The sequence below is a fragment of the Grammomys surdaster genome, unplaced genomic scaffold (assembly GCF_004785775.1).
Source record: "Grammomys surdaster isolate TR1022 unplaced genomic scaffold, NIH_TR_1.0 241, whole genome shotgun sequence".
In the NCBI taxonomy this organism is placed as follows: Eukaryota; Metazoa; Chordata; class Mammalia; order Rodentia; family Muridae; genus Grammomys; species Grammomys surdaster.
The window spans coordinates 1,375,827-1,402,215 of NW_021604686.1; the positions used below are offsets into that span (position 1 = coordinate 1,375,827).

General features: G+C 42.2%; 1 protein-coding gene across 1 annotated transcript in view; it reads left to right on the top strand.

Moving 5' to 3' along the window:
• Window positions 1-26,389, top strand: part of Ptpn9 (protein tyrosine phosphatase non-receptor type 9) — a 79,202-nt gene that overhangs the window by 23,148 nt on the left and 29,665 nt on the right. The window contains exons 2-5 of the mRNA XM_028774576.1: window positions 19,723-19,866; window positions 22,141-22,230; window positions 22,887-23,011; window positions 25,552-25,657. Of these exons, the coding sequence (XP_028630409.1) occupies window positions 19,723-19,866; window positions 22,141-22,230; window positions 22,887-23,011; window positions 25,552-25,657 (465 nt within the window). The remainder of the gene's footprint in view (window positions 1-19,722; window positions 19,867-22,140; window positions 22,231-22,886; window positions 23,012-25,551; window positions 25,658-26,389) is intronic.

The window sequence follows — 26,389 nt, forward strand, 5'->3', positions numbered from 1 at the left end:
AGTTAGTTAGCAGGAATAAAGAAAGAAGCAGTTTCTAGGGCCTCAGCAGGTAGGCCCCAGTTAGCAAAATAAAGAAGGAATTGCATAATCTCAGCTTAGAGTAACTACAGTCAGGTTGAAGTCTCTCAGCTTTTGGAGAGAGGGAGAGAAGAAACTTAACCATCATCCAATTTTAGTTTGAAATAGTAGTTGGGCTGTCTCACTCTTGGCATCACCAGAGACAGCATAGGAAGTATAAGCACTTTGAAAAACCCAAAGCTCTGTCTCTCTGGGTAAAGAGTAACTGAACGTTTCCCTAAAATTGTCTCTCCTTCAGACACCTGGATCAGGTTTGGTTTACCTTGGCTAGAGTGAGGCCCTGGGTTAATAATGTAGTATTAGTGTCTGTTTACAGATCTCTTCCCACCCCAGCCCCACTCCCGTCCTCACCTCAGCAGGGTTTCTCTGTGTAGTCCTGGCTTTCCTGGAGCTAACTTTGTAGACCAGGGTGACCTCGAGCTCAGAGACCTGCCTGCCTCTGCTAAGTGTTGGGATTAAAAGCATGTACTGCATGGCAGGATCAGGTTTGTTTTCTCTGCCAGTTCAAGAATTCAAAGCCAGGAAGAGTTTGAACTGTAACAGATGGCAGCAGAGAAACCCTACACACAGCAAACAGAACCAGCAGTTGAAGGAAGAAGGTGTTTGTTGTGGGTGAGCAAACACACATGCAGAGACCACAGAGAAAAAGACTGCAAAGCAGAGAGGGACCTGGGAAGCCAAGAAATGTCTCTTCTCTGGGGCTGGGCTTTTAAAGCCTCTGGAGAGTTTTCTTCCCTACTTTAGGGTTGGTCAGTTAAAGACAGGATGGCTGATTGATCTACAACTGGTGTGACATATCCTGAACAGGCTTGAACTTGTTGAGCCAGTCTATCAGCAGGGGACCTACTGCTGGGGACAAGAGCTGCCAGGCTTTTGTTTCAAGTCAGGAGGATGAGGAAGATGATGGCAGTCTTGGAAACTGACCACGTTCATTACCACAGCCTCACTGTCTGTGTCTGACTACCAGGGAGTCTGTCTAACTCTTGGCCTCTCATAAGGAGGACAGAAGACGTTTTGTATGTGGTAGAGGTAGTGGAAGTTGGGTGGGGGTGGGTATTTGGAATTGAATCTAGGACTCTGTGCAAGCCACAGGCACTCTACCATTGATCTATACCCTCAGGCAAATTTAGCATTTCTAAGGGAATAGATATTTTCTGTTCCTCAGTTGATAGAGACTCATTGGGCCTTTAACACTTGGCTGTTGGCGTGTTGCTAAGCCTTACTCCCTTCCTTCCACTGGAAGGACGCCATTGACACTAAAGAGCTTTCCGTGTTTAATAGTCTCATTAAGTCTGGCCTTTCTTTGTCGCATGAAGCCTAGGGGAGCTTTGTTCAGGCTTGCTTTCCCATTGTTCAGTTCTCAGTGTGGCATGAGTCTTTTCATTGTACTTGGCTATTTTTCCCTTTCGTTCTTGTACAGTGATTGATGGAGTAGATGTAACAATACTGAATTTCAGAACCATTCCATTTATTTTCATTGAGTGGTTGGATGGATATTAAGTTTTTCTTCATGGTTACTTGCCCTTAAGATTTGTAGGGCTTTGAGTTTGAAGTTTATTTTCTTAAAAGTGGGCAAAAGAGAGATTTTTTTTTTTGATCATATAACCTATTAGTATCAGAATAGAAAATCTTTTTTTTTTAAGAATTATTTACTTATTTTATGTATAGGAGTACATTGTAGCTGTCTTCAGACACACCAGAAGAGGGCATCATATCCCACTATAGATGGTTGTGAGCCACCATGTGGTTGCTGGGAATTGAACTCACGACCTCTGGAAGAGCAGTTGGTGCTCTTAACCACGGAGCCATCTCTCCAGCTCCTAGAATGTCTTTTAAATAATGGACAGTTACTGCTGTCCATTTTGGCTTCCATATATGGCTTCTTTAGCTTTCTGTGCAGCCCAGACTGACCTTGGTGCCCAATCACCTCGCCTTCACTTCTTATGTGCTGGGGTTATAGGCATGTACCTCTACAGGCTAGTACCTTCTAAGGAAAGAAGAAAACATTTTGTTTGTTTTTGCTTTTGCTTTGTTTTGTTTTTTGTTTTTGTTTTATTTTTTTGATTTTTGATTCTGAGAATTAAACCCAAGAATTCCTGCTAGGCAAAGAAAACAATTGAATACCCACTGTGTAAGATTTCATGTGCTAGATGTTCTACTTATCTGACTGTCCGTGTGCCTGTGTCTGTGTGTCTGAATGCAAGCAAGTATGTGCCATTGTGCCTGTGTGGAGGTCACACGAAGTCTGGTCTCTCCTTCCTCCTCATTTCTGAGCCATATGGCTTTTGTTTCTGTGATGTGTTCTGCAAATTATCTGACCTTCAAGTTTCTGGGCAATCTTTCTGTCTGTGTCTCCCACCCTGCATTGGAGTGCAGGCTACAGATGCTATCTACTACAGCTGGGTTTCGGCCTGGGCTCCCGGGATTGGACTTGGGCTGCCATTAGGTTTGTGAGTAAGGCCATGACTTGTCAGGACCTAGACATTGTTTTAAGCAGTTGATTCTGAGTTCTAAAAATGCTGTTGTCCAGATTGCTAAGAGTAATTTCACCAGTGATTTGTAAACCAGTTGTAATTACCAAATCCTCTCTGATGGGACCTGCTGTTTGAACATAGAAGACTTAACTGGAAAAGGAAAGAATACATCCTGTTTGGATATATGAAGTTGTGATAAATTATATATTCTATTTTATTTACTATAAATTGTGAAGCATGAGGACTTCCGGTCTGGGCCCGAGCATAGAGCAGGTTTCAGGCGGCAGCTCTGTACCCAACCTCAGAAAACGGAGAGAAAGAGGGCCTCCCAGGAGCTTTAACTCAGACAGCATCCCAGGTAAAAATGAATCACCCGTGATGTCTGCTGTTAGAAGTTCTAATCCAGATGCTGGTCTCCGAACTTATACTACTCAGACCTTTGAAGGGCCACTGACAAGAACATCAAACAGCTAGAGATTGACATCACTAATCTGAAGAAATCCCTCGTTTCACTGTCTGAAGAGACCTCCTAAAATCGCAAAGATCCTTATGGGACTCTATTTACTCTATCACAATAGAAAAGGCTGTGTACAGCTCTTGATTGTGTACAGCTCTTAAAGAAGAATGCCTTTACATAGACAAGACAGGGAGGGTTAAAGAGAGCATGAAATAGGTCAGAGAAGGCCCTGAGAAAAATCAGAGAGAGAAAGAGAAAGATGAATGCTGGTACAAGAATTGGTTTTCAGCCTCTCCAAGGTTGTCAACCCTACTTCCTCCCATCTTGGGACCCTTATTTTGGTTCTTTTTGCTTATTTCTGCTGGTCCCTGGACCTCAAATAGGCTGACTAACTCTGTGAAACAACAGATAAATAATTTGGTAGCAAAACCTATTCAGTAACATTATCATAAGTTAGCTATGGAGGACCACAAGACTCAAGATGAGGTTGTTACTTTATACAGGGTGTTCCCAAAACCCATCTCCACCCAACCTAAAAGAGGGGACTTCTGCCCCCAGACCAAGCAGAGAGGGGCCACCCAGAACCCCCTCTGACTGGCAATCTGAATTCTTGCTTAGGCTTCGAGGCTAAGCACTGCAAGGGAATATAAATAAAAGTTAAAAATATCTCTCTGGGTTCCCTGAAGGACAAGCCTGACTGCATAGGGGTTGATGTCAAAAGTATCCTCTCTCCAGGAAAAAGACATCAGGATGGGTATAGCCCTCATGCCTTACTGGACAACGACAGGGGGACCTGAGCCATTACAAGGTCCCCTTCAATTACTGGAGGTCAGGCCTCTATCCCCGCCTTCACAAGATTAAAATCGACACCGCCCTTCTATACTTAGAGAAGAGAGGAGATGTCAGGGGCAGCCCTGATTACACACTGAAGGCCTAAAATCAGCAATAGGCCTGTCATACATGTATACTAACACCAAGTCTTGGGTCTCTGTGGAAAAACATTGAAACAGATGGCTATAAGCTATTGTAAACAGGCACCTTTTGTGGAAATTTACCAGCCCAAGTAGTCATAGACCTTGTAAATAGGTAGCCTTGGCAGACAATACCAACTTAGATAAGGACAAGTGAGTCATAGGCAGAGTCATAGTGACCTGTCCCCTGAACCTTCACCCAGCCGATACCCGGTTCTGAAAGATATCTGTATTCCCCCTGAACACCCACACTCCAGTGCCATCCCCTTCCCCACATCCTGCCTTTCTGTGTTTATAACCCCTGTGTGACCGAATTACGATTTGAGAAAAAATAAATAAATTATTAAAAAGAATATTGTGAAGCATAAACTGTATTTAAGTCCTGCAAAAGACATCATGTAGGGAGCTCATACATTCCACTATTGCGGTTTCTCTGCTTTTGAAGAAGAGCTTCCAAAAAACAAACAAACAAACAAGCAAACAAACATGAAACTGACTTTTAAAAATAGTTTGATCAGGAGGGCATACACCTGGAATTGTAGCCCTTGAGTGATCAAGGAAGGCAACAGAGGGGATGGAGCATTCAAAGCCAGCCCGAGCTACACAGCGAGACTCCGATTGAAACAATGAAAGACAGTTTGGTCTGTGGAAGTACAGCAAATAAATACAGTGAAGAAAAAGTGAGTAGAAATCATCTACTAGACTATATTTCCAAAAAAAACAACAACAAAAAAACAGTGTATTTACTGCATTTCTGTTTATATTTTTAAAATAATATTTTCCTTGTTCTTTGACTATTTAATACATGTAAACAATGTGTTTTGCTCGTTTCTACCCCTCAGTTCATTCCCTCCGTTTGTCCAGTTACTCTCCATATGTTCTGCTTCTTGTCTTTTCTTTATTATGTTTTTATATTCTCATTAGTTGGACCCATTGCATCCTGCTAGTGGGACGCTGCCTGCTCCTGCCAACTCAGCCTGTGCAGGTAAGCGTAGATGCAAGAGCTCGTGAGTAAACTGGCTGTGTCATGGCAGGAGGCAACATTTCCCATTCTCCTACCCTGTCTTCTAAGATGTTCCCTGGGCCTTTGTGCTGTGTGCATGGGCTTGACGTAGCCCCATTTAAGGTTGAGCGTTCACTTTTTCTTGACATACTGCCCAGTTTTGAGTCCCTGCGTTAACTGCTGCTCTTTGTGGAGAGAAGCTTCTCTGGTCTAGATTGAGGGCAGCACTAATTTATGCTTGTAAACATAAATATTTAGGAGCCAGTTTGACAACGTTCCTACTCAGCAAGTACCTAGTAGCAGTAGCAGGAGGAGGAGGAGGGGAAGGAGGAGGAGGGGGAGGAGGAGGAGGGTCTCTCTTAGGGTCTAAGGCCTCCAGGATCTTAAGTTTTTTAACATTTTTTATTATTTTATTTGTGTGCATTGGTGGTTTTCCTACATGTATGTCTGTGTGACAGTGTCAGATCACCTGCAACTGGAGTTAGAGCTGTGAGCTGTCATGTGGGTGCTAGGAATTGAACCCAGGTCCTCTGGGAGAACAGCCAGTGCTCTTAACCGCTCAGCCATCTCTCCAGCCCTAAACCATGAGCTTTTGGTCAGCTTTACAGTAGCAGGCATGAGTTCCTTCTTATAGCAGGCCTCCCATCCAGTCTAAAGGCAATCAGTTGCCATCATATCCTTTGTGCCACTATTTTCCCAGAACTCGCATCTTATCTTGTAGGTTGGTATTGTAGCGTGCAGGGTTCTCCAGCTGAATGAAAAAACATGAGGGTGTACCAATCCTAGGTATGGCTGAGGTGGTTTACTGTAGATATGAGGGAGAGCGCAGCCAGAGGCATCTTGAAGGGTCCAGATGAAACCTGGCTAGTATACTGAACTGGACCATGAAAGGAGAGAGAGAGGAAAATAGATCAAGAAGGAAAGGAGAGAGGGCAGGAAGGGGCCCAGGGGGCAAGAGACCAGGAGTGAGCGAGGAGACCAAGAGCACAAGAGAAACAAGAGACCATGTAGCCAAAATGGCTGAGGTCATGAGGGTATCAGAGATGCTGGTGGAAGGGAAGGAAGCTCGAGCTGGGGGTTTAGAGTGGGGTAAGCCAGCCAGGACAAGTCAGCAACTGGTACTGGGGATGCTGAGAGCTGCCTGCAGAACTGGGTGGCCAGCGTCTGCTTCAATATATTAAATAGGTACCTCAGTTAGCCATCTATCCTGAGTTTGAGACCTAACACCAATAAGTAGTACCACTGATAAATTCTCCCCCAGCCTCGGAGCGTCTTCCAGCACTATGAAAGGAGCTGGCGAGGAAGTTTTCATGTGAGTTCCAGCTTGGTTCTTCGTGTCCTATAATCAGAGTTGGTTGTGTCCTCAGCTCTAGAGCCTTAACATCCAGTTCTGGAGCAGCTGTGTTAGGTTCCTTTCTGTTCCTGTGGTAGAATAACACGACCAAAAGCAACGTGAGGAAGAGTTTATTTTAGCTTATTGTAGAGAGCTAGCTGTCCATAGCGGCAGGAAGTCATAGCGGCAGGAGCAGGAAGGTGAGAAGTCACATGTCAACCAAATACACAGGAAAGTTGGAAGCAGAGAGACCGTCCTGGAAGTGGGACAGTGCTGTGGAGGACACTGCTTAGTAGTTTGGTCCTCATGGCTTACGCGGCCGCTTTCTTATATCACCCAGCATCAAGCACTGAAGACCAGGCTCTCTCTCATCAACCATCACCCAAGAAAACGCCCTACTGTGGGCAATCCGACGGAGGCATGTTCTCATTTGAGAGCTTTTTCGATGTCTAGGCTTGTGTCTAGTTTACAAACACCAACCAGAAGAGGAGATCGCTCATATCTGGCACTGAGATTATTCATTTAATAACTCATATCATCTGGGGGAAGTGGTCACTGTGTTCAAGTTACTTTTTCTTTTGAAATTATATTATTTGATTAGCTTAACAAAATAGTAGTTTTCATACAGGCTTTTTATATATCCTTATTTTTAGCTAACTCATTTCATCCTCTCATCCCCCCTTCCCCCCTGATACACTCCTGCTTAAGCCTTTAACCCTATGTATTTCTCCTGTTTGTATTTTTAAGCTGTGGTAAGAATCCTCCAGGAACTGACAACAGTTGGAGGTAGACTAGGAATACAGATGATAAATCACTGAAATGTTAATTTTTTTTCCTTGTCTGCAAGAATGTCTTGCCTATAAGCCTACCCTGCCCTCCACATCTAAGGCAAGCCTTCTGTTGTCCCTCCTGCTTCAGCCTCTCGGTCAGTATAATGTCTGGCTTCCTCAATATTTTTACCTGGCTAATTAGTCATTGAATATTAGCTCCCCCCCTTTCTTTCATTTTCTTTTTAATTTTTTTGAGACAAATTTCCTTTATTTAGTTCTGGCTAGCCTAGACTGCAGAGGGCACAGATCACTGTGATCCTGCTGCTCTGCCTCCCAAGCATTGGGGTTTATAGACGACGTTCATCTGGTGCATGCAAAACATTATGAAAGAATCAAATTGTTTTAATTTTTTTCCCCCTCAGATATGGTTTTTCTGTGTAGTCCTGGCTGTCCTGAAACTCACTCTGTAGACCAGGCTGGCCTGGAACTCACAGAGATCTGCCCATCTGCCTCTTGAGTGTTCAGATTAAAGGCTTCACCAACTCCTCCTGGCAAGTTGTTTTTAATCTTATATTTGTTATTTGTTATTGTTTTTAAAATTTTTGTGACTCTGAAGATTCAAACCAAATACAAGTTAGACAGTCAGTCTACTACTGGTCTACCGTCAGTCCATCACTGAGCTACATCCCAGCCCTTCTTTTTCTTTTTTTTTTTTCTTATAAGGTTGTTTTATCTTTAAAAATATTGATGAGGTGTATGATTGTGCGTGTGCGTGTGCGTGTGCGTGTGTGTGTGTGTGTGTACAGATTCTCATGTATCCTAGGCTGGTCAAACTTATCCTGTAGTAGAGGATGACTTAGAACTTCTGGTTCTTCAGTCTTTACCTCCTTAGTACTGGGATTATGGTCATGTGTCACCATGCCCAGTTTTATACGGTGTTAGTAAATGAATCCAGGACTTGTCCATGCTAGGTAACTACTCTTCCAACCAAGCTCCACCCCCAGCGCTTACCCTCTTTTAATAGATGGTAGGGACTCAGAGCTTGTGTGTGCCAGGCAAGTGTACTACTGAGCTACAGTTGAAGCTCTTCTTGAAATAGGAAAGCCATCATTGCATTTCAAATGAGTGCAGGTTTGGTTGTGATTTTGCCGTGCTGAGAACTGAACTTAGTGTCTCCAGTATGTTAGACAACCATGTATAACCCCTGTCCCTTTCCCCGTTAAAAGTACTTTTTATTTTTAATTCTTAACTATGTGTATGTGTTTGGGTGGGTCTGTGCACATCTGAGTGCTGGTGCCTGGTTAGTCCAGAAGAGGGCGTTTGATCCCCAGAGCTGGAGTTAAACCTAGGGCTGGATTTAAGCCGCCTGACACTGGTGGTAGGAACCAAATGTGGGTCCTCCGAAAGAGCAGCCAGTGCTCACAACAGCTAAGCCAGCTCTGTCTCTAAGAAGAAAAGCTGAGGACATTGTCTTACCTAGGTGCTCAGAATAGCCTTGAATTTACTTTGTATTCCAGGCACAGCTTAAATCTTAAGCTCTTCCTGCCTCATCCTCCTTATTAACCCAGCTATAGTGTGCTGCTTAGGATATAGAACACTTAGAAACTTCAATTAAGTTCATTTGGTGCTACATGGCTATAAACCTGTCACTGTAATCATTGAGAAGTGGAGGCCGAGCATCATGGTTCCAGGCCAGCCTGGTCTACAGAGAGAGATCTTGTCATAAATAAATGAATGAATAAATAAATGACAAAGCAGGAGCCCAGAACCCCAACTCTTGGTAGGCAGAGTCAGTTAATGAGCAGGAGTTCAGGTCCTGTGTGGAGTACGTGCGAGTTCCAGGAGAGCCTGGGCTGTGGTGTTTGGGCTGGAGAGATGCTCAGGGTTCAGAGCACTGACTGATACTCGAGAGGACCTGGATTAAATGCCAGTGCCCACATGGCTTCTCACAGCTGTCTGTAACGTCAGCTCCCAGGGATCCCTGGTACCAGGCGTACCGGTAGTACATACATTTGTATATGCAGACCTAATACTCATACACATAAAATAAATAAATCTTTAAAAACAAAAAACCCAAAACAAACATAAGAAAGCCAGAAGCCAGTCCAAAAGAAAACCATGAAGATTTTTGATGAAATCCTGTTTATTGTTTTCTCCCTTCTGCTAAATATCTCATACCCAGGAAGTCACGTCCAGATGCAAATCTGTTGTCATATCCAACACATCACTTTATGAATATGTGTGGGCATGTACGTGCTCAGCAAGCACTCATGTCCACTGATCTCTCTTCCCAGCCCTGTTCGTTGTCGTTTTGTTTGTTTGTTCTAGAGACAGATTTTCATGAAATATATAGACCAGACTGGCCCCAAAAATCCACCCTAACCCTAACTCCTCATCATCCTGCTTCTACCTCTCAAATGTTAGGAATGTAGTTCTGTGCCGCCCGCCATACAGGCTGGTACAGATGTGATGGAAAAATGTAGTTTTAGTTCAGAAATCTAGTAAACTTGGAGCAGTGTTGCAAGTCTGTGTGTTTGTTTAGATCCTGTTTCTTCAGTTACCTGGAAGATTGATGAAAACTGAGAGGGATGAATAGATATCAAAATGGCAATAATTTACAGTGAAGGAAAGAGGGGAAGCAGGTACGAAGTGCGAGTAGTGGCGGCCACGCATCTGGTGCAGGACATCGGGAAAATAGCGTGTCACTTGAAATACAGAAGGAGTTTTAAAAAAAAACAGACACTGAGTCCTTTTCTCACTTACAAATTCAGTCTAAGGTATATGGCTACATATTTTTTCCTGGTGTTTGTCTTTGATTAGGTAGTTCCTTTATCATAATAATGAATAGCCTCTCAGTTGGTGCCGTGATGTTAAAAAGAACGTGTGCTCAGAAGCAAGATGTCTTAGTCACTTATTGCTGTGAAGAGAAACATGACTTAGGCAAATCTTATAATAGGAAGCATTTAATTGAGAGCCAGCTTACAGTTTCAGAGGCTTAGTCCTTTATCATCAAGGTGGAGACCATGGCTGCACACAGACAGGTGTTAGAGCAGTAACCTTTACATCCTCATCTGAAGGCAGAGAGAGAACCTGGTCCTGGCTTGGGGTTTTGAACCCTCAAAGCCCCACCCCCTAGTGACCCACTTCATCTAACAAGGCCACACCTCTTAATTCTTCTAATCTTATCAAAGATTTCTACTCCTGGGTGACTACTGCGTTCAAATACATGCGCCTGTGGGGCCATTCTTATTCAAACCAAAGCCCTAGGCTTGGTGGTTCAGGCTTGTAATCTCAGTTTCATAGAAGACTGAGGTAGAAGAACCACAAGTTCAGTGCTGCCTGAGCTACAGAGTGAGTTCAAGGCCAATTTGGGCAGCTTGGAGGGGGTTCTGTCTCAAAATAGAAGGAAGAAATTGGGGGCTGGGAATATAGGAGAAAACAGTTTGTGCTTTGATAGCATTGTTAGTCCTTGGGGCCGAAAGCAGAGAAAAGACTTAGAGTAGGAGGTGGAACTAAAGTACTTCCTGCTGCAAGTACCCTGTGTGCTCACAGAGCCTCAGTAAGGAGGAATTGCTCTCTTAGAGGCTTGTTCTTCCTTCCTTCCTCCCTCCCTCCCTCCCTCCCTCCCTCCCTCCCTCCCTCCCTTCCTTCCTTCTTCCCCCTCCTTTTCTTTTTCAGATGAATACACACTGTAGGTTTCTCATTTGAAGTTATGCCATTGGGTATAATATATTAGAAAGGCTGAATTAATTTAGGCTGAAGGGACATAGCAGGAAACACAGTTCTAAAGAACTCTGTCTCTGTTGGAAGAAAATTTATATGAAACACCTGGATTAAAGACAAAAGAAGGACTAACGTATTCCGAGATCACCATGTGCCAAGTATGGTAGTGGGTGCATTCTCATCCCTTGTTCCATTCAGCCTTATCTTTTCAGAAGAGCTGTGGAAATCAAGGTACTATCTGTGAAACTGAGAGCACCATCATATTTTTCTAGACCCATTGTCTCTCATTCAAAACTCATTTTTTAAGTAGCAACTCTTGAGAGTTTGGTGTAGTGTGGAGACTATTTGCTATTTGTTTGTTTGTTTATTTGTTTACTTATTTTGTGAGATTGTATCTCTCTAAGTAGTCCAGAATGTTCTAAAACTCACTATTTAGACCAGACTAGCCTTGGAATTCACACAGATTCTTTCCACCTCTGCCTCCCAGTATTTTGCTGGGATTAAAGGCGTGCACCACCGTGCCCAGCTGTTTCTTTTATTCCTAAAGAAGTGATTTGTTAAGATCACTAGATAAGTAGGGATAGTCAAACATTGTTAACCCTTATCCCTTCCAAGAATGTATAACCGGGATACTTAACAAGTTGGCAGGGGCTGGAGCGATGGCTCAGCGGTTAAGAGCACTGGCTGCTTTTCCAGAGGTCATGAGTTCAAATCCCAGCAACCACATGGTGGGTCACAACCATCTGTAATGGGATCCGATGCCCTCTTCTGGTGTGTCTGAAAACAGTGACAGTGTACTCATATACATTAAAAAAAAAAAAAAAGTAATTCTTTAAAAAAAAAAAAAAAGCCATGCAGTGGTGGCGCAGGCCTTTAATCCCAGCACTTGGGAAGGCAGAGGCAGGCGGATTTCTGAGTTCGAGGACAGCCTGGTCTACAGAGTTAGTTCCAGGACAGCAAGAGATACAACAGAGAAACCCTGTCTTGAAAAACAAAAACAAAACAAACAAAAAAAACCAGTTGGCAGATTCCCCTTGGTGGTTCCCTGATATAGAGTGAATGCTGTTATGGTCGCCAAGGACAAATGGAAACCACCAGGGAAAATGGTGAGCCTAAAACTTCATCACATCCCTAAAGGGGTTAGAGGAAATCAGTGCCACTTTAAAGGCTTTAAAGGCAAGGAAGCTGATCCCACCACACCTCCCTGTGGCCTGCACAGAAAACAGATGGGTTATGGAAAATGACAGTTGACCATCACAAAGTTAACCATGTAGTAACTCCAATTGCAGCTGATGTGCCAGATGTTGTATCTTTATTTTACACCTGGTATACAGCTAACAAATGTTTTTCTTCTCTATTATTGTCCATAAAGACCACCAGAAGCAATTTGCTTTCATCTGTCAAGACCAGCAGGATTCCTTGACAGCTTTACTGCAAGGTTCTGTTACTCTCCAGCCCTGTGTCATAACTTGGTGTGAGGAATCTTGATTGTCTACCTCTTCCACAAGAATTACACTGGGCCACTAAGTTGAAGACAATTCTAATTGGACCAAATAAGCAGGAGGTAGCAACTACTCTAGACTTGTTGGTAACACATATATACACTAGAGGATGGGAAATAGATCCAGCCGAAATTCAAAGAGTACTCTGGTGTGGGGCATCCAGAGATGTTCCTTCTGAGGTAAAAGACAATGTGTTGCACTTGGTTCTTCCTACTGCCTGGAAAGAAGCACAGCGTTTGGGGGAGGGGTCTGTTTGCATTTTAGAGGCAGCGCATTCCTCACTTGAGTGTTATTCTAGCCCTTATACCAAGAGACTCAGAAAGCTGCTCATTAGAGTGGGCCTGAAACATGGAAAAGTTCTAGAACAGCTACTGTACAGGTCGTTCTGTCATTTGACCTATATGGTCCAGCAGATCAGTAGGGATGCCATTTGGAGCTTTGGCAGGTCCTCATAGGTGAATCACAACAGAGACCCTTTGAAGCAAGCAAGGCCTTACTGTCACCTGCAGATAAATGCTCTCCTTTTGAGAGATAGCTTTGGATCTATTATTGGGCCTCGGTAGAGATCGAATGTTTGATAATGGACCACTAGGTTACCATGTGCTCTGAGCTGCTCATTACTCATTAGGAACTGGGTATTACCTGATATACCAAAGCACAACGTCAGATACACCCAGCAGTGCTCATCATGGATTGGAAGTGGCATATAGTGACTCTGCCTGAGAAGGGCCTGAGGCCACAGGCAAGTGACTTGAAGTTGCTTTTTGTCAGGGTGTCTGTTAGGAAGTGATGTAGGCCATGCACTGCATCAGAGCTTTGTATATGGGTTCCAGTGATCAAACTCAGGTTATTCTGAACATAGGTTATAAAAACACTGGAAGTGCTTTTACCCATGTGGGCATGCTGTTGGTCTTGGAACGTATGTTTAGTAAGGAAAAGCGAGACAACTCCCAATTGTAGGAGCGGGTCTGTAGGAGTAATTTCCAGCATTGCACTTTTTAAGAACTTTATTTGTGGGGCTGGAGAGATGGCCCAGCAGTATAAAGTACTGGCTGCTCTTCCAGAGGATCAGGGTTCAATCCTCGCACTTACTTGTCAGCTTATAGCCATCTGTAACGCTAGTTTGAGGGGATCTGACTTCCTCTTCTGGCCTCCTCAGGTAATGGACATGTGATGCACAGACATACATGCAGGCAAAACACCCATACTTGTTAAATAAAAATAAATCTTGCTGGGCAGTGGTGGCGCACGCCTTTAATCCCAGCACTTGGGAGGCAGAGGCAGGTGGATTTCTGAGTTCGAGGCCAGCCTGGTCTACAGAGTGAGTTCCAGGACAGCCAGGACTATACAGAGAAACCCTGTCTCGAAAAACCAAAATAAATAAATAAATAAAAATATAAATAAATAAATAAATAAATAAAATATAAATAAATAAATAAATAAATCTGACCTGGACGCAAGGTTTCCCAGCATCCCTTAGTCCCTGCCTGTTACACGGTATGGCTGGCATGTCTGCCTTCTAGCAATCCAGGGCTATGCAGGGACACACTGTCTCAAAAAAACAAAAAAAAAAAAGGATAATCGGTTTAATTAAAAAAACAAAAACAGGGTGTCATGTATCCTAGGTGACCTGGAATCCTCTGTGTACCCCTCAACCTTCTGAGTGGTAGGATTTTAGGCATATACTCCCATACTCACTTTATGTGCAACTAGGGCTTGAACCTAGGGCTTTGTGTGCTATCCCTGTGTCCACTGAGCTACTTTTCCAGCTTACTTATTTCTGAGACAGGGTCTCACACTTCAGCTCAGGGTGACTTTGAAATCACTGTCTTCTGATTCTCCTTGAATTGATGGTGATCCGCCTGTCTTAGCCTCCTGAATGCCAGAATATAGGTGTGAGCCACTAATATCCAGTTGTGTTGGTTTTCTTCTCTCTGATACTGTTATTTCAGCAGCAAGTGAATAGTGTCCAGAAAATCCCCTGCCTCATCTCTAGGTGTCTCTGCTGGCTTACGCCAGGTTTTCACATGTCTTTGGCTTTGTTGCCATAGGCAGGAGCTTTGTTGTTTTTTAACCTAAACATGACTGTGGCCCTTAATCCCAGCTCTTGTGAGGCAGAGGCAGCTGAATCTCTAGGAATTCAAGGGCAGCCTGATCTATTTAGAAATTTCAGGCCAGTTAGAGCTACACAGTGAGACCCACAAACCAACCAACCAACAAACAACCCACCTCAAAATAAACCCTAAAACCCAAATACACATGATCTTTGGAGTGTAGTTACACTCCCCATCTTTTGATTGTGCTGGAACCAATCTCACTTTTACTAGAAGTCACTTAGGGGTAAGTAATAACTTGAAAGTGATAGTTTTTTGGTAGGTTAATTCAGATCTTTTCCCAAAGGGAGAGCAATGCTGTTTGAACTGTGACCCCTTGCAACTACTTAGAAGCCAAGATATATTCTTCCTACGTTGACCTTCAGCTGAAATAGTTTCTAAGCCGAGACTCATCTTTTGGCCCATTCCTTTTTTTCACCAGGAAATACATTAGACATTAATTTGAAGAATTTCAATTATCCATCCTGAAGAATGTGTTGCTTGTTAGAATTACTAGGATATATCTTTCTTGTAATCAATAGGGCAACCAGTGATTGTGTGTGTGTGTATATATATGTATGTATATATGTATGTGTATATGTGTTTGTGTGCGTGTGTATGTATGTGTGTGTGTGGTGTATGTATATGTGCATAACTCACTAGTTGTGTAAAATCCATGTGTAAGAAAATATATAAATCTGTCTAGAAAGACTGTGAATGTGAGACCACCTATTTGACTTCTTTCAGGGGTTTATCTATTTCATCAGAGGGATGGAGATGCAGGAGGCTGAGGCCAAATAGAACAGGTGGTGTGTCTGTGTTTGTATCTGTAAATATCACATCACCGTTTACAGTACATTGGTCTCTCTTCATGCAGGGCCTTGTACAACCAAATCAGGAGGAATTGTTCCAGTGCTTAAAGCCAAGAACAACATCCTGACCAGCAGGGGGACAGAGGTCAGCTTAAGGCAACAGCTATTGGGAGGGAGCTGCGGGACAGTAAGAACTTTGGAGGAACTAAGTTTGTTGAAAGAAGACAAAATATGGAAAAGAACTCTTGATCTCAACCAAAAGGCTGAGATGCGATTAGAGAAGAACCAATACTGCACTTTCTCATGTATTTGTGGAATTTCAAAAATCCGCAGTCATATAAGCAGAGAGTAGTATGGTGGCCACCAGAAGTGGAGGACGAGGAGAAGGGAGAGATGGTGTGAGGTTACAGTTAGGTCTCCTGCATACGGTTGTCATTATAGTTAATAACAAGATGGTATATACTTTAAAATTGCTAAGAGCACATTTTAAGTGTTTATATCTGAAAAAAATAATTATTTCAGTTAATAGGGAATTTGCTTGATCTAATCACTCTACACTATATGAGTACGTGTGTGTATAAATATAAAAGCATCATACTATTCCCCATAAATATATCATTCATTTTCCAGTACGTATAAAAACAGTACAGATTAAAAACATGAAAGATTGTCCATGCAGTGACTTAAAAATAATTTGCACCCTGGGTATAGTGGCTCATGCCTTTAATCCCACCACTCGGGCAGAGGGAGGTAGATCTTTATGAACTCAGTGCCAGCCAAGTCTACAGAGAGTTCCAAGCCAGCCAGGCTGTCCTAGGGAGACTATGTCTCTAAAAAAGAAGAAAAGAAAAAGGACAAGATGTACTTTGAAGGAAGTGTGTTAAAGTTGTGTGAAACTACTTCTCTGGCTATCCTGTTACTTGCTATGTAGACCAGGCTTGCCTGGAACTTATGAAGATATATCTTTCTCTGTTTCTTGAACACTGGCATTATAGATGGGAGATATTACATCTGGCTTTGTTTTGTAGCAGTTGCCTGGGAGATCAAATATTTCATTATAGAGTGGCAATTCTCAACCCATAGTTTATAACCCCTTTGGGTTGCATATCAGATATTGTGAATATCATATATTTACATTATAATTCATAACAGTAGCAAAATTACAATTATTGAAGTAGCATTGAAATAATTTTATGGTTGGGGAGGGTCACCACAACATGAGGAACTGTTTTAAAAGAAGGAGCTGCATTAGGAAGGTTGGGAACCACTGTTCTAGAGGAGATTTCTTAAGGCTCAAGAAGTTTTAAGTTCTAAGTTGAAACATTCTTTCCAGGAATGAGAAGAGATTCATGAGACTAGGGAAGTAAACAACTAACAAGTCTCAAAAAGTTCCTGAAACTAACAAGATACACAGAAAACTTTTCCTCCTTTTCCCTCTTATAGAAGTAGGATCAGTTGCTAGAGGTAAGACAGGAGGCAGTGCTGCCTGGTTTAGGCTTTCTAACCTGTTATGCTGCATGAAAGTTGTATACAAAGCTCTAGGGATGCAGCTTTTCAGTGTTGTCACTCAGGTTAAGGGTGATACAGCTGCCTTTGAATTAATTGTCTCTGCTCTTGTGACTAATCCCAATAAACTAATTTGCTTACCAAATTGAACTTTGTGTAGCTGTCACTTTCACCTGTAGTTGGTTACTTATCTGGGATAAATAGACATTTGGTTGTCATCTCTGTAGTAAGTTTCACCTAATAGGCTTCTACAGCATGGTCTATCACAATGAAGGGTCATTTTACCGTTGGGTATGTGTTGATCATATCTGCTTCTGATCATTCAGATTTCCTCTTTTTATCTGTACAATGTTTGATGCTTGTTCTTACAGCTAAACAGTGAGAAAGGCTTTTTTACTCTAGTGTTCTATTTGCGAACAATATTAGAAGTCCATTACAAGACTAGATTTAAAAGGTTATGCGTTAACCTGGATGTGCCTGCACATGCCTTTAATCCCAGCATTTGGGATGCAGAAAGGAAGATCTCTGAGTTCCATACCAGCCTGGTCTACATAGTGAGTTCCCAGCTGCCAGAGCTACACAGTGAGACCCTTTCAAGAAAAGAGTCAAAGGTAATGTGTTCACCAAAAAGCATACCCCATTTGAGAAGTTCTTGGGGACCTTCCTGACTGACTGGGGCTTTGTTTCAGCATCTGTGCCTGCTTTTATTCTTTTCTTTCTTTCCTCATTCTGATGCTGGCCACTCTACAGATAGAACACAAATGTACTTGGGAGCATTCTAAGTTTGTTCTGTTGTCTTCTCTGAGACTCAGTTCTGTGGTCTGGCTTCAGATGGTTGTGAGACAGTGTGATCTTGGAAAGCTTTTCATCATGGTCTGCTTCTTGACTCTTTTTGGGCCCTGTGCTTGGTTAGTTTTTTGGCTTCTCTTTCTGAAGTGATATAAGTTATATTTCCTCACTTACAAGGCTCAAAAACTCAGCTGCGCTCCAAGGCCTTGGACTTTCTCCTGGTTTATAAACATCCTTTGTGCTTTCCTAGAAAATGGACCGTGAGTCAGGTGCTGTGTCGTAAGGTCTGATGACCCTCTTGGGATTCTAGTTTGATAGTTGTTGAAACAGTATGTGGCAATTTGAATTGGATTTGCGAGGGAGAATTGTTGCCAAGTCTCTAAAAGTAGGTCATAGCCCTTAGCCTTTCCCCCTTGTTTTCGTTTTGTTTGACAGTGTCTCATATGACTCAGGCTTGACTTGACTATAGAGCCTTGGAGAGCTTCAAACTCCTGATCCTCCTGCCTTCCTTCCCCAAATGCTGGGATAACAGATATGTAACACTACACTCAAGTCTCCTTTTCTTCTTTTCTTCCTTTCCTCTTTCCTTCACCCTCTTTGAAATGGGATTTCTCTATGTAGCCTTAGCCTGGCTGTGTAGACCAGGGTGGCCTAGAACTTGAGGCCAGTTAAGTCTTCTGCCATTCTTTGCTTCTTGAATGATGAAATTACAGGCATGTATAAGAGTTACTTTTCTTTCTTTCTTCCCCTTGAGGCTGGGTCTCTAGTACGTTATCCTGTCTATCATACTTGATATGTAGAACAGAATGGCCTCAAACGCTATGGGACTGGTGTGCACCACAATACCTGGGCCCCTAGTTTTCAACTGAAAACTTAGTGAAGAGAGATTTCCCCAGTCTACAGTCACATAGTAGGTTGGGCCTTACACCTCTGAAGCAGCTTCAGTTTTATATTTTTCCTTGACATAGGTTAAGAAAAAAGTATGGCTTACCATGAGTAAATCCATCTCTTTGTTGTTTTATTTTTTCAAGACAGATTCTCATTGTGTAGCCATGGCTGTCCTGGGACTCACTCTATAGACCATGCTGGCCTCAGACTCACTCCCTTTGCCTCCTGAGTGCCACTACGCCCAACTGAGTAGATACATCATAACTGTGAGTTGATTGACTGATAATATGAGTATAGTTAAAATTCAGAAATTTCATCATTTTCTGGATTAATAATCAAGAAAAGTTTCTAAATAGTTAGAACAGAATCGCAATCAGAAATGTTTTAGGTACTCAGAATATACATGCATAACATCTCAATTTAAATAATTATAAAATGAAAAAAATAGATATCTTAGCTGAAGTCAGGGGAACTGGCAGAGTACTCTCATCCCACCTCCTAGGAGGGTTTTCTCATTATTCCTTCAAGCATCCCAGTGCTTTGTCCTGTCTCTGAACTGGCTGTACTTTTTATCCTAAACAGTAAAGACTAAAATTATATAAATGTAACCCTTGTGATGGTTTGTATATGCTTGGTTCAGGGAGTGGCACTTTTAGGAGGTGTGGCCTTGTTGGAGTGGGTGTGTCACTGTGGGTGTGGGCTTTAATACTCCCATCCTAGCTGCCTGGAGGCCAGTCTTCTAGCATCCTTCAGATGAAGATGCAGAACCTCAGCTCCTCCTGCACCATCTCTGCCTGGATGCTGCTGTGCTCCCACCTTGATGACAATGGACTGAACCTCTGAACCTGTAAACCAGCCCCAATTAAATGTTGTCCTAGTAAGAGTTGCCTTGGTTTTGGTATCTGTTCACAGCAGTAAAACCCTAACTGAGACAACCCTTTTAAAATTTTTTAAATTAAAATTTAAAATTACTTTTATTTATGCATTTGTTTGTCTGTGTGCATACATGTACATTCATGGCACGTGGGGGTCAGAGGACAATTTGCAGGGGTCTGTTCTTTCCTTCCATCATATGGGACCTGGCAATTGAACTGGTGAATGGTGCCTTTTCCTGTTGAGCCATCTTTCTAGCCTCCCCTCCTCTGCCTCCCTCTTTTTTTTTTTTTTTTAAGATAGACTCTTATATAGCCCAGACTGGCCTAAAACTTGCTATGTAAATGAGTCTTATTTGGGGAACAAATAAAAATTTTTGCCTGCTTGTTTCTTTTGTTTCTAAAATGTATTCTCTTCTTACTAATTGTCCTCATTTTGTTATTTAAACAGGCTACCAAGCAGTTTCTGGAAGAGATCAACAAGTGGACAGTACAGTGTAATGTTTCTCCGCTCTCGTGGAACGTGGCCGTCAAGTTCCTCATGGCCAGAAAGTTTGACGTGCTTCGTGCCGTGGAGTTGTTCCACTGCTACAGAGTAAGTGGCTCAGGGCAGACACGTTTGCAGCGGGCGAGCTAAGTATTGCTAATTTTCTGCTTTACTTTGCACGTGTCGATTTTTCTACTTGTCTCTTATTCTGTTAAAAATGGCTCGATGTCCACAAACCCTATGAGAACTGAGGTTGGGCTGGCCAATTCCTGGAAGTACTTACTTAATGTACCCGAAGTTTGCTTGTAGACCAGCATGCTACTACTTGTGAGGACTGAGGCAAAGAAAGTTCCTTAATGTCATCCTGTGACACACTCCTTCCTGGAGTTTTCTTCCTCACTCTCTTCCCTGCCTCTTGGATAACCTGTTTGGCATTTTTATTTTTTACAGCTGTAGTTTAAGGCCTCATGAACTTTTAGAAAGCTGCCATTCTGATGAACTTTGAGCTAAAGAGTTATTCAAGAAAAGGGAGGTGTTAGCTCTGGAAAAGAAAAGCGGCTTTATCAGCTAGGTCTGGTTCTTAGCAGTGTCTTTTTTGGTGGTTTTTTTTTTTGTTTTGTTGAGACAAGGTTTCTCAGTGTAGCCAGCCTCTGCCTTGTGAGTGCTAGGATTAAAAGTGTGAGCCATCACTGCCCAGCTATAATATTTTTGTTTGTTTGTTTTGTTTTGTTTTGTTTATTTGAGACAGGGTTTCTCTGTGTAGCCTTGTCTGTCCTGAAACTTGCTCTGTAGACCAGGCTAGCCTCGAATTTATAGAGATCCATCTGCCTCTGCTTCATGAGTGCTGGGATTAAAGGCATGCTCCACCACAGCTGGCTAAGATTTTTTAAAAGAGGGGAGTTCAAGGCTGATTCTGTGTTATGTTTGCTTTCTTGGATTGCAGCATCTTCAATAGAAATGCTGTATGTTATGTTACTTTGTGGTTAAAAATTTCTTCTGAAGAGATATCATCTCTACTTTAAAAAAAAAAAAAAAAGAAATCCTGGGAAAACGAGCACTGGAATTAGCTTACACTTATCATACGGCTCAGCCCGTCCCACACTCATTTATTTATTCCATAGATATTAATTGCACACCTACTATATTAACAGTGCCACGATTGTTACTTAGAAGAGAGAGTAATCAATAAAAAAAAAAAAAAAAAGAGTACTAACCTTAAACTTGAAGGATGAGTCGGGATCAAGCCCTGGTAAAGTGTTGTTAAGGAAGGCAATACTATAGGCCTGGAGAGATGGCTCAGCTATTAAAGGCTAAGTCTACAACCAAAAGACATAAGAAAAGACATTTAGATCCTCAGTGCTAGAAAGTACAGTTTAGCTAAGCCAGATGTTGAGTGGGAGTCAAGGCGTGGTCAGAGATGGAGAGCACAGATAAATAAGGCCAGATCACTAAGGCCTCAGAAATCCATTAATGATATAAGCAATGTAATAAATTTTCCATATTTGCATTCCAGAAAGATTTTGACAGTATGTTTTTGGAGGGTGCATCTCACTGATTATCTTGGAGCCAGAAAGAGCAGTTTGGAGACTGTTGTACGTACAAGAAGAGATAAGGGCAGTATTATTCAACACATAATTCAGGGGAGATGGAGAAAAGTAGACAAATTCAGAGTTCAAACGGGTAGGAGCTGCTTAAACTGGTGTGTGAGGAGAGTGAGTGAGGCCTCTGGGTTGGGACTTGTGTGTTGAGATCAGTGCTGGTGACATTAATCAGTGTGGGGACATTGAAGTCGGTGGGTTCATAGAGAAAGAAGGTCGTGGGTTTAGTTTGTCCAAGTCTTTGGGATATCCAAATAGACAGTTCCTGTAAGCAACCAGAACCTGACTGTGGGGTACAGAAAAGAAATCTGCACCAGAAATAGGTATTTCTGGGGCTGGAGAGATGGCTCAGCGGTTAAGAGCACTGACTGTTCTTCCAGAGGGTCCTGAGTTCAATTCCCAGCAACCACATGGTGGCTCATGACCATCTGTAATGGGATCTGATGTCCTCTTCTGGTGTGTCTGAAGACAGCTATAGAATACTCACATACATAAAATAAATAAATAATTTTTTAAAAAAAAAATAAAGAAATAGGTATTTCTGCATGGCAAACTCAAGCTGACTCTTGGAGGCATCAGAACAGATGGTCCTGAGAAGGTGGCTGTGGACAGGAATTACGGTAACAGTTAGCTGCCCTGGAATGCTAAGGCATGGTACAAAGGAATTTACAGTTCAGGTAGTTGATTTCTAACGTTCCATCCCTGAGATTTGACGGCTACATAAAGTTGTTCTGGAGATGTTATATTTTCACATTAATTCACCTCTTCATTGTTTCCTTTTTAGGAAACAAGAAGGAAGGAAGGCATTGTGAAGCTGAAACCTCATGAGGAGCCGCTCCGTTCTGAGATCCTCAGCGGGAAGTTTACCATCTTGGTGAGTCTGTAGAGCCCGTCCTGTGCTTTGTTCCATCTTTTGTAGCTCTTGCCTTATTTGGATTTTTGTGTCTCGCTTCCTTATCAACACATTTTTGCTACTAAATTGTTCTAATAATAACAACAACAACAATAATAGAGTTATTACTAATTAAAAGTATTAATTATTAATGATAGTTAATTATTGAGCAGTCAAAGTTTTTCCCTCAACATTGATCCGTTAAAAAAGTTGTTGGTCAGCATGTTGGGGAGTGACGTGTCAAAGCGCGTCCTTACTTAATGGGAACTCTCCACTGATTAGTAATCTCTTGGCCTCTCAGACACATATGTGGTACTGTGTTTAAGGTAGCATAGAAGCCGTTGTCTTCATCTGTTCCTCTCCATCCTGCCTGAGAAATTAGTTACAAAGCCATTGCAGAATCATCCTTTGATTCCTCTGCAGAAAAGTGAGTTTTTTTTAAGTTCAAGGGACTGCTGAACAAGTCAGGCCTGGAGTGGTGATAACACTGCTCCCTTTATGGAAGAATAGACACAAGTCGAGGAAGTTCTGTTAGTAGCTCGTCTCTCGTGTGTCAGCTCTCTGTGCAGGATAATAAGTCTAAAAGATTCCTGTGACTTTTTTTTCATTTCTAAATATTTCCTGTTTATTTGCTTTAGAATGTGCGAGACCCAACTGGAGCCTCCATTGCCCTTTTCACTGCCAGGTTGCATCATCCCCACAAGTCTGTCCAGCACGTGGTCCTCCAAGCCTTGTTTTACCTGCTAGACAGAGCTGTGGACAGGTAACAGTAAGACTATTTTGTGGGTGTCTACCTCATTTAAAATGAAAGCTTGTGAATTGGTTAAACTCAGACGTGCTCTCACCGTTGTCCCTAGGACACAGCCTGGACAGTCTGAGTAGAAAACAGCCCCTGTGTTTAAGTGTGTGTTTCTGGTATCATCTGGATGCTGCGTTTTCTTTGTTTGCATCACCTTGCCTATTTTAGGATTAACGAAAGCTGAGAGTGACAATTCACAGTAGTTGTTAGTACACTGAGAATGGTTTATTTTAAGGAGGAAAGGAACTTTGTTGAATGTGTGTGTGCGCACGCCTGTGTGTATGTTTGAGTGTGCATATGTGTGTGTGTGAGTGTGTATGCACGTGTGTGCTTGAGTGTGTGTGCACATGTGTGTGTGCGCACGCGTGAGTGTGCATGTGCATGTGCGTGTGTATGTGCGCACGCGTGAGTGTGTGTGAGTGTGAGTGTGTGTGTAGGGCTTCCGCATGCTGAGGCGTATGTTCTGTCATTAGCTTACATCCTAATCATTCCTTTCTTCCCCTTTAACTTTGATATGCAGTCTGACTTATGAACTTAGTATTCTCCTGCCTCAGTATCTCAAACAGTAGAGATTTGAGTCACCAGGCTTAGATCATCTGTTTGTTAGTTTGTTCATGTTAAACTCTCTGAGTGTTGGGTGGTATATCATGCCGCTAATCCCACCACCTGAGAGGCAGAGGCCAGTGAATCTCTGAGTGAGCCAGGGCTCCACAGAGAAACTCTGTCTTGAAAACAACAATAGCAACAGCAGCACCAGCAGCAGCAACAACAACAACAACAACAACCCCAGCCAAAACAAACAAACACCCTTTGGGAGTTGGAGAAATGGCTCAGAAATTAAGAGCACTAAATGCTCTTTCAGAGGACCCAGATTGACTTCCCAGCACCCACATGGTAGCTCATAACCATCTGTAACTCCAGTCTTAGGAGAATCAGGCCCTCTTCTAGCTTCCACGGGCATCAGGCATGTCCACTGCACACATAGATACTTGTAGGCAAAACACTCATATAGATAAAATAAAAACAATAAAGAAAAAACAACTCAAAACCCTCTGGAGTATGCTGGGGGTATACTGGGGTAGGTACTTGCATAGCATATGTAAGTGCCTGCAGTCCTAGCACTCGGGAGTCAGAGGCAGGAGTATCACCACAAATTTGAGGTTTGAAATAATAAATTTCAGGCTACATACAGAGAATCTGTCTTGATAAAAACTAAAGCAAACCAAACAAACCAATCTGGGAGCTGCAATTATCTGGCTCAGTGATAGAAAGCTTGTCTATTGCCCTGTTTAATCTCCAGTGCTAGAAGATAGACAGACAGACAGACAGATGGATGGATGGGTAGATGGGTAGATGGGTAGATGGATGGATGGATAGATAGCCCAGTGACTTGATGTACTCTTTTAATGCCAGCATTCTGGGGGCAGGGGCGGGTGGGTCTGTGTGAGTTTGATGCCAGCCTGGTCTACATAGTGAGGTCCAGGCGATCTGAAGCCATACGGTGAGTTCCTGCCTCAGAGGGAGCGGGGTTGGAATACCAGGGAGATGGCTCAGCAGTTAAGAGTACTGGCTATTCTTTGAGAAACCTGGGTTTTCATTCTCAGCGCCTACATGGCTCTCCATTGGCAGCTCCAGTCCAGAGCATCCAACACCAAGTCAGTTCTGAAATCCTCTATGCCGCTCAAGCCAGGCTCAGATTCTGATCCCACCACCTCAGTTGTCTAAAGTAGTATTTTAGTTTAGCTTGTTTAGAAAATGGAAATTCTCTAGACCTAGATGATCTACTTGGTAATTGTGCCTCTTTGACAGCATCATTAATCTTGAGGAACAATAATATCTGTGAGGTTTAAAAAAAAAAAGGAGTTAAGGCTAATATTAATGCATTACGGGCCAGTAGAAATAAATTCTGCCAGAAAAACCTCCGTGCATTTTAGAATTAATTTTTTTTCTTTTCAGAAAGTTACTGAACCTGAGGTATATTAGATACAAAAACTTTAAATTTATATACTTGAACTGGATTTTGAAGTATTTTTATGCACACATAATTGACAAGAACTTGATATTTTTTAATGTTAACTCTTTTTCAGTGCTTCCCTCTTAGATTTTGTGGAAGTGTGACAGTATGGGGGCTAACAGAAGGGGATACAAAGATGAGGACACAACATAAGAACCTTGAGGTGGCTCATACCTGTAATCCTAGCACTAAAATGAGTGTTAGGACAGGCAAGATGGCTCAGTATCTCAAAGCACAAGCTATACTAACCTGAGAACCTGAGCTTAATCCCTGGATTTCATGGTGGAAGGGAAGGACAGAGCAGACTCCTGAAAATTGTCTTCTGATTCCCACACTTGCTATGGCACATACATGTGAACACACACACACACACACACACACTATATGGATGATGATAATAATTTGAATAACCTTTTGGGTGTGTAAGGATCTGGCTTAGCTTTGAATGAAACCTTTGTATTAAATGCTTTGTTTAATGATTGGTTTACAGCTTTGAAACTCAGAGGAATGGACTGGTGTTCATCTATGACATGTGTGGGTCTAATTATGCCAACTTTGAGCTAGATCTTGGCAAGAAAGTCCTCAACCTGCTGAAGGTAAGGTTGTAAAGGGGGAATCCTTTTAAGTGTTCTTTTTTCTTTTTATTCTTTGGGAAAATATTATTTAGAAAAATGTAAACTTCAGATATATTCAATTTAAAGGTCACCTATATGTGATAACAAATATCTGCTCCTTTAGAACAAGAAGTGATCTTAAAAGTCAAGTTGAAAGATTTGAGATGGCATAGTGGCTCATACCAGTCATGCAAGCACTTGAAGATGCCAGGGCAAGAGAAATGTCATGGGTTTGAGGTAGGCAGAACTACATAGCAAATTCTACTTCATCCTTGGCTACAAAGTAAGATTCAGACCAGCCTGAGCCATATAAGGAGTGAGGTCCTTTTACAAAGCAACAACCGTAGAACTAAAAAGGAAATAATGAAAAGGAAAAGCCACAGGCAAATTAGACATAAAATGTCCCTTTTCCTAAGTTTTGTAATTAATAAAGGCATACCTATGACAACTATGAAAAATGCCATCTAGCCAGTGACTTTCTGGACATGTGGCTGAATTCTGGATGAAATATATTTTCATTTCACTTTAGTGCGTGTAAGTTCATTTGGTCTATTTATATTCATGTAGAATTGTGCACATATATAGATGTGTAAAAGTTCCATACATATCACTTCATAGTTCCTTATATCCCTATATCTTAGGCCCAGTGACTTGTTTTGTAGATTAATGTGTACATGTACGTGTGTGCATATGCTTGTATGTGTGTGTACATGT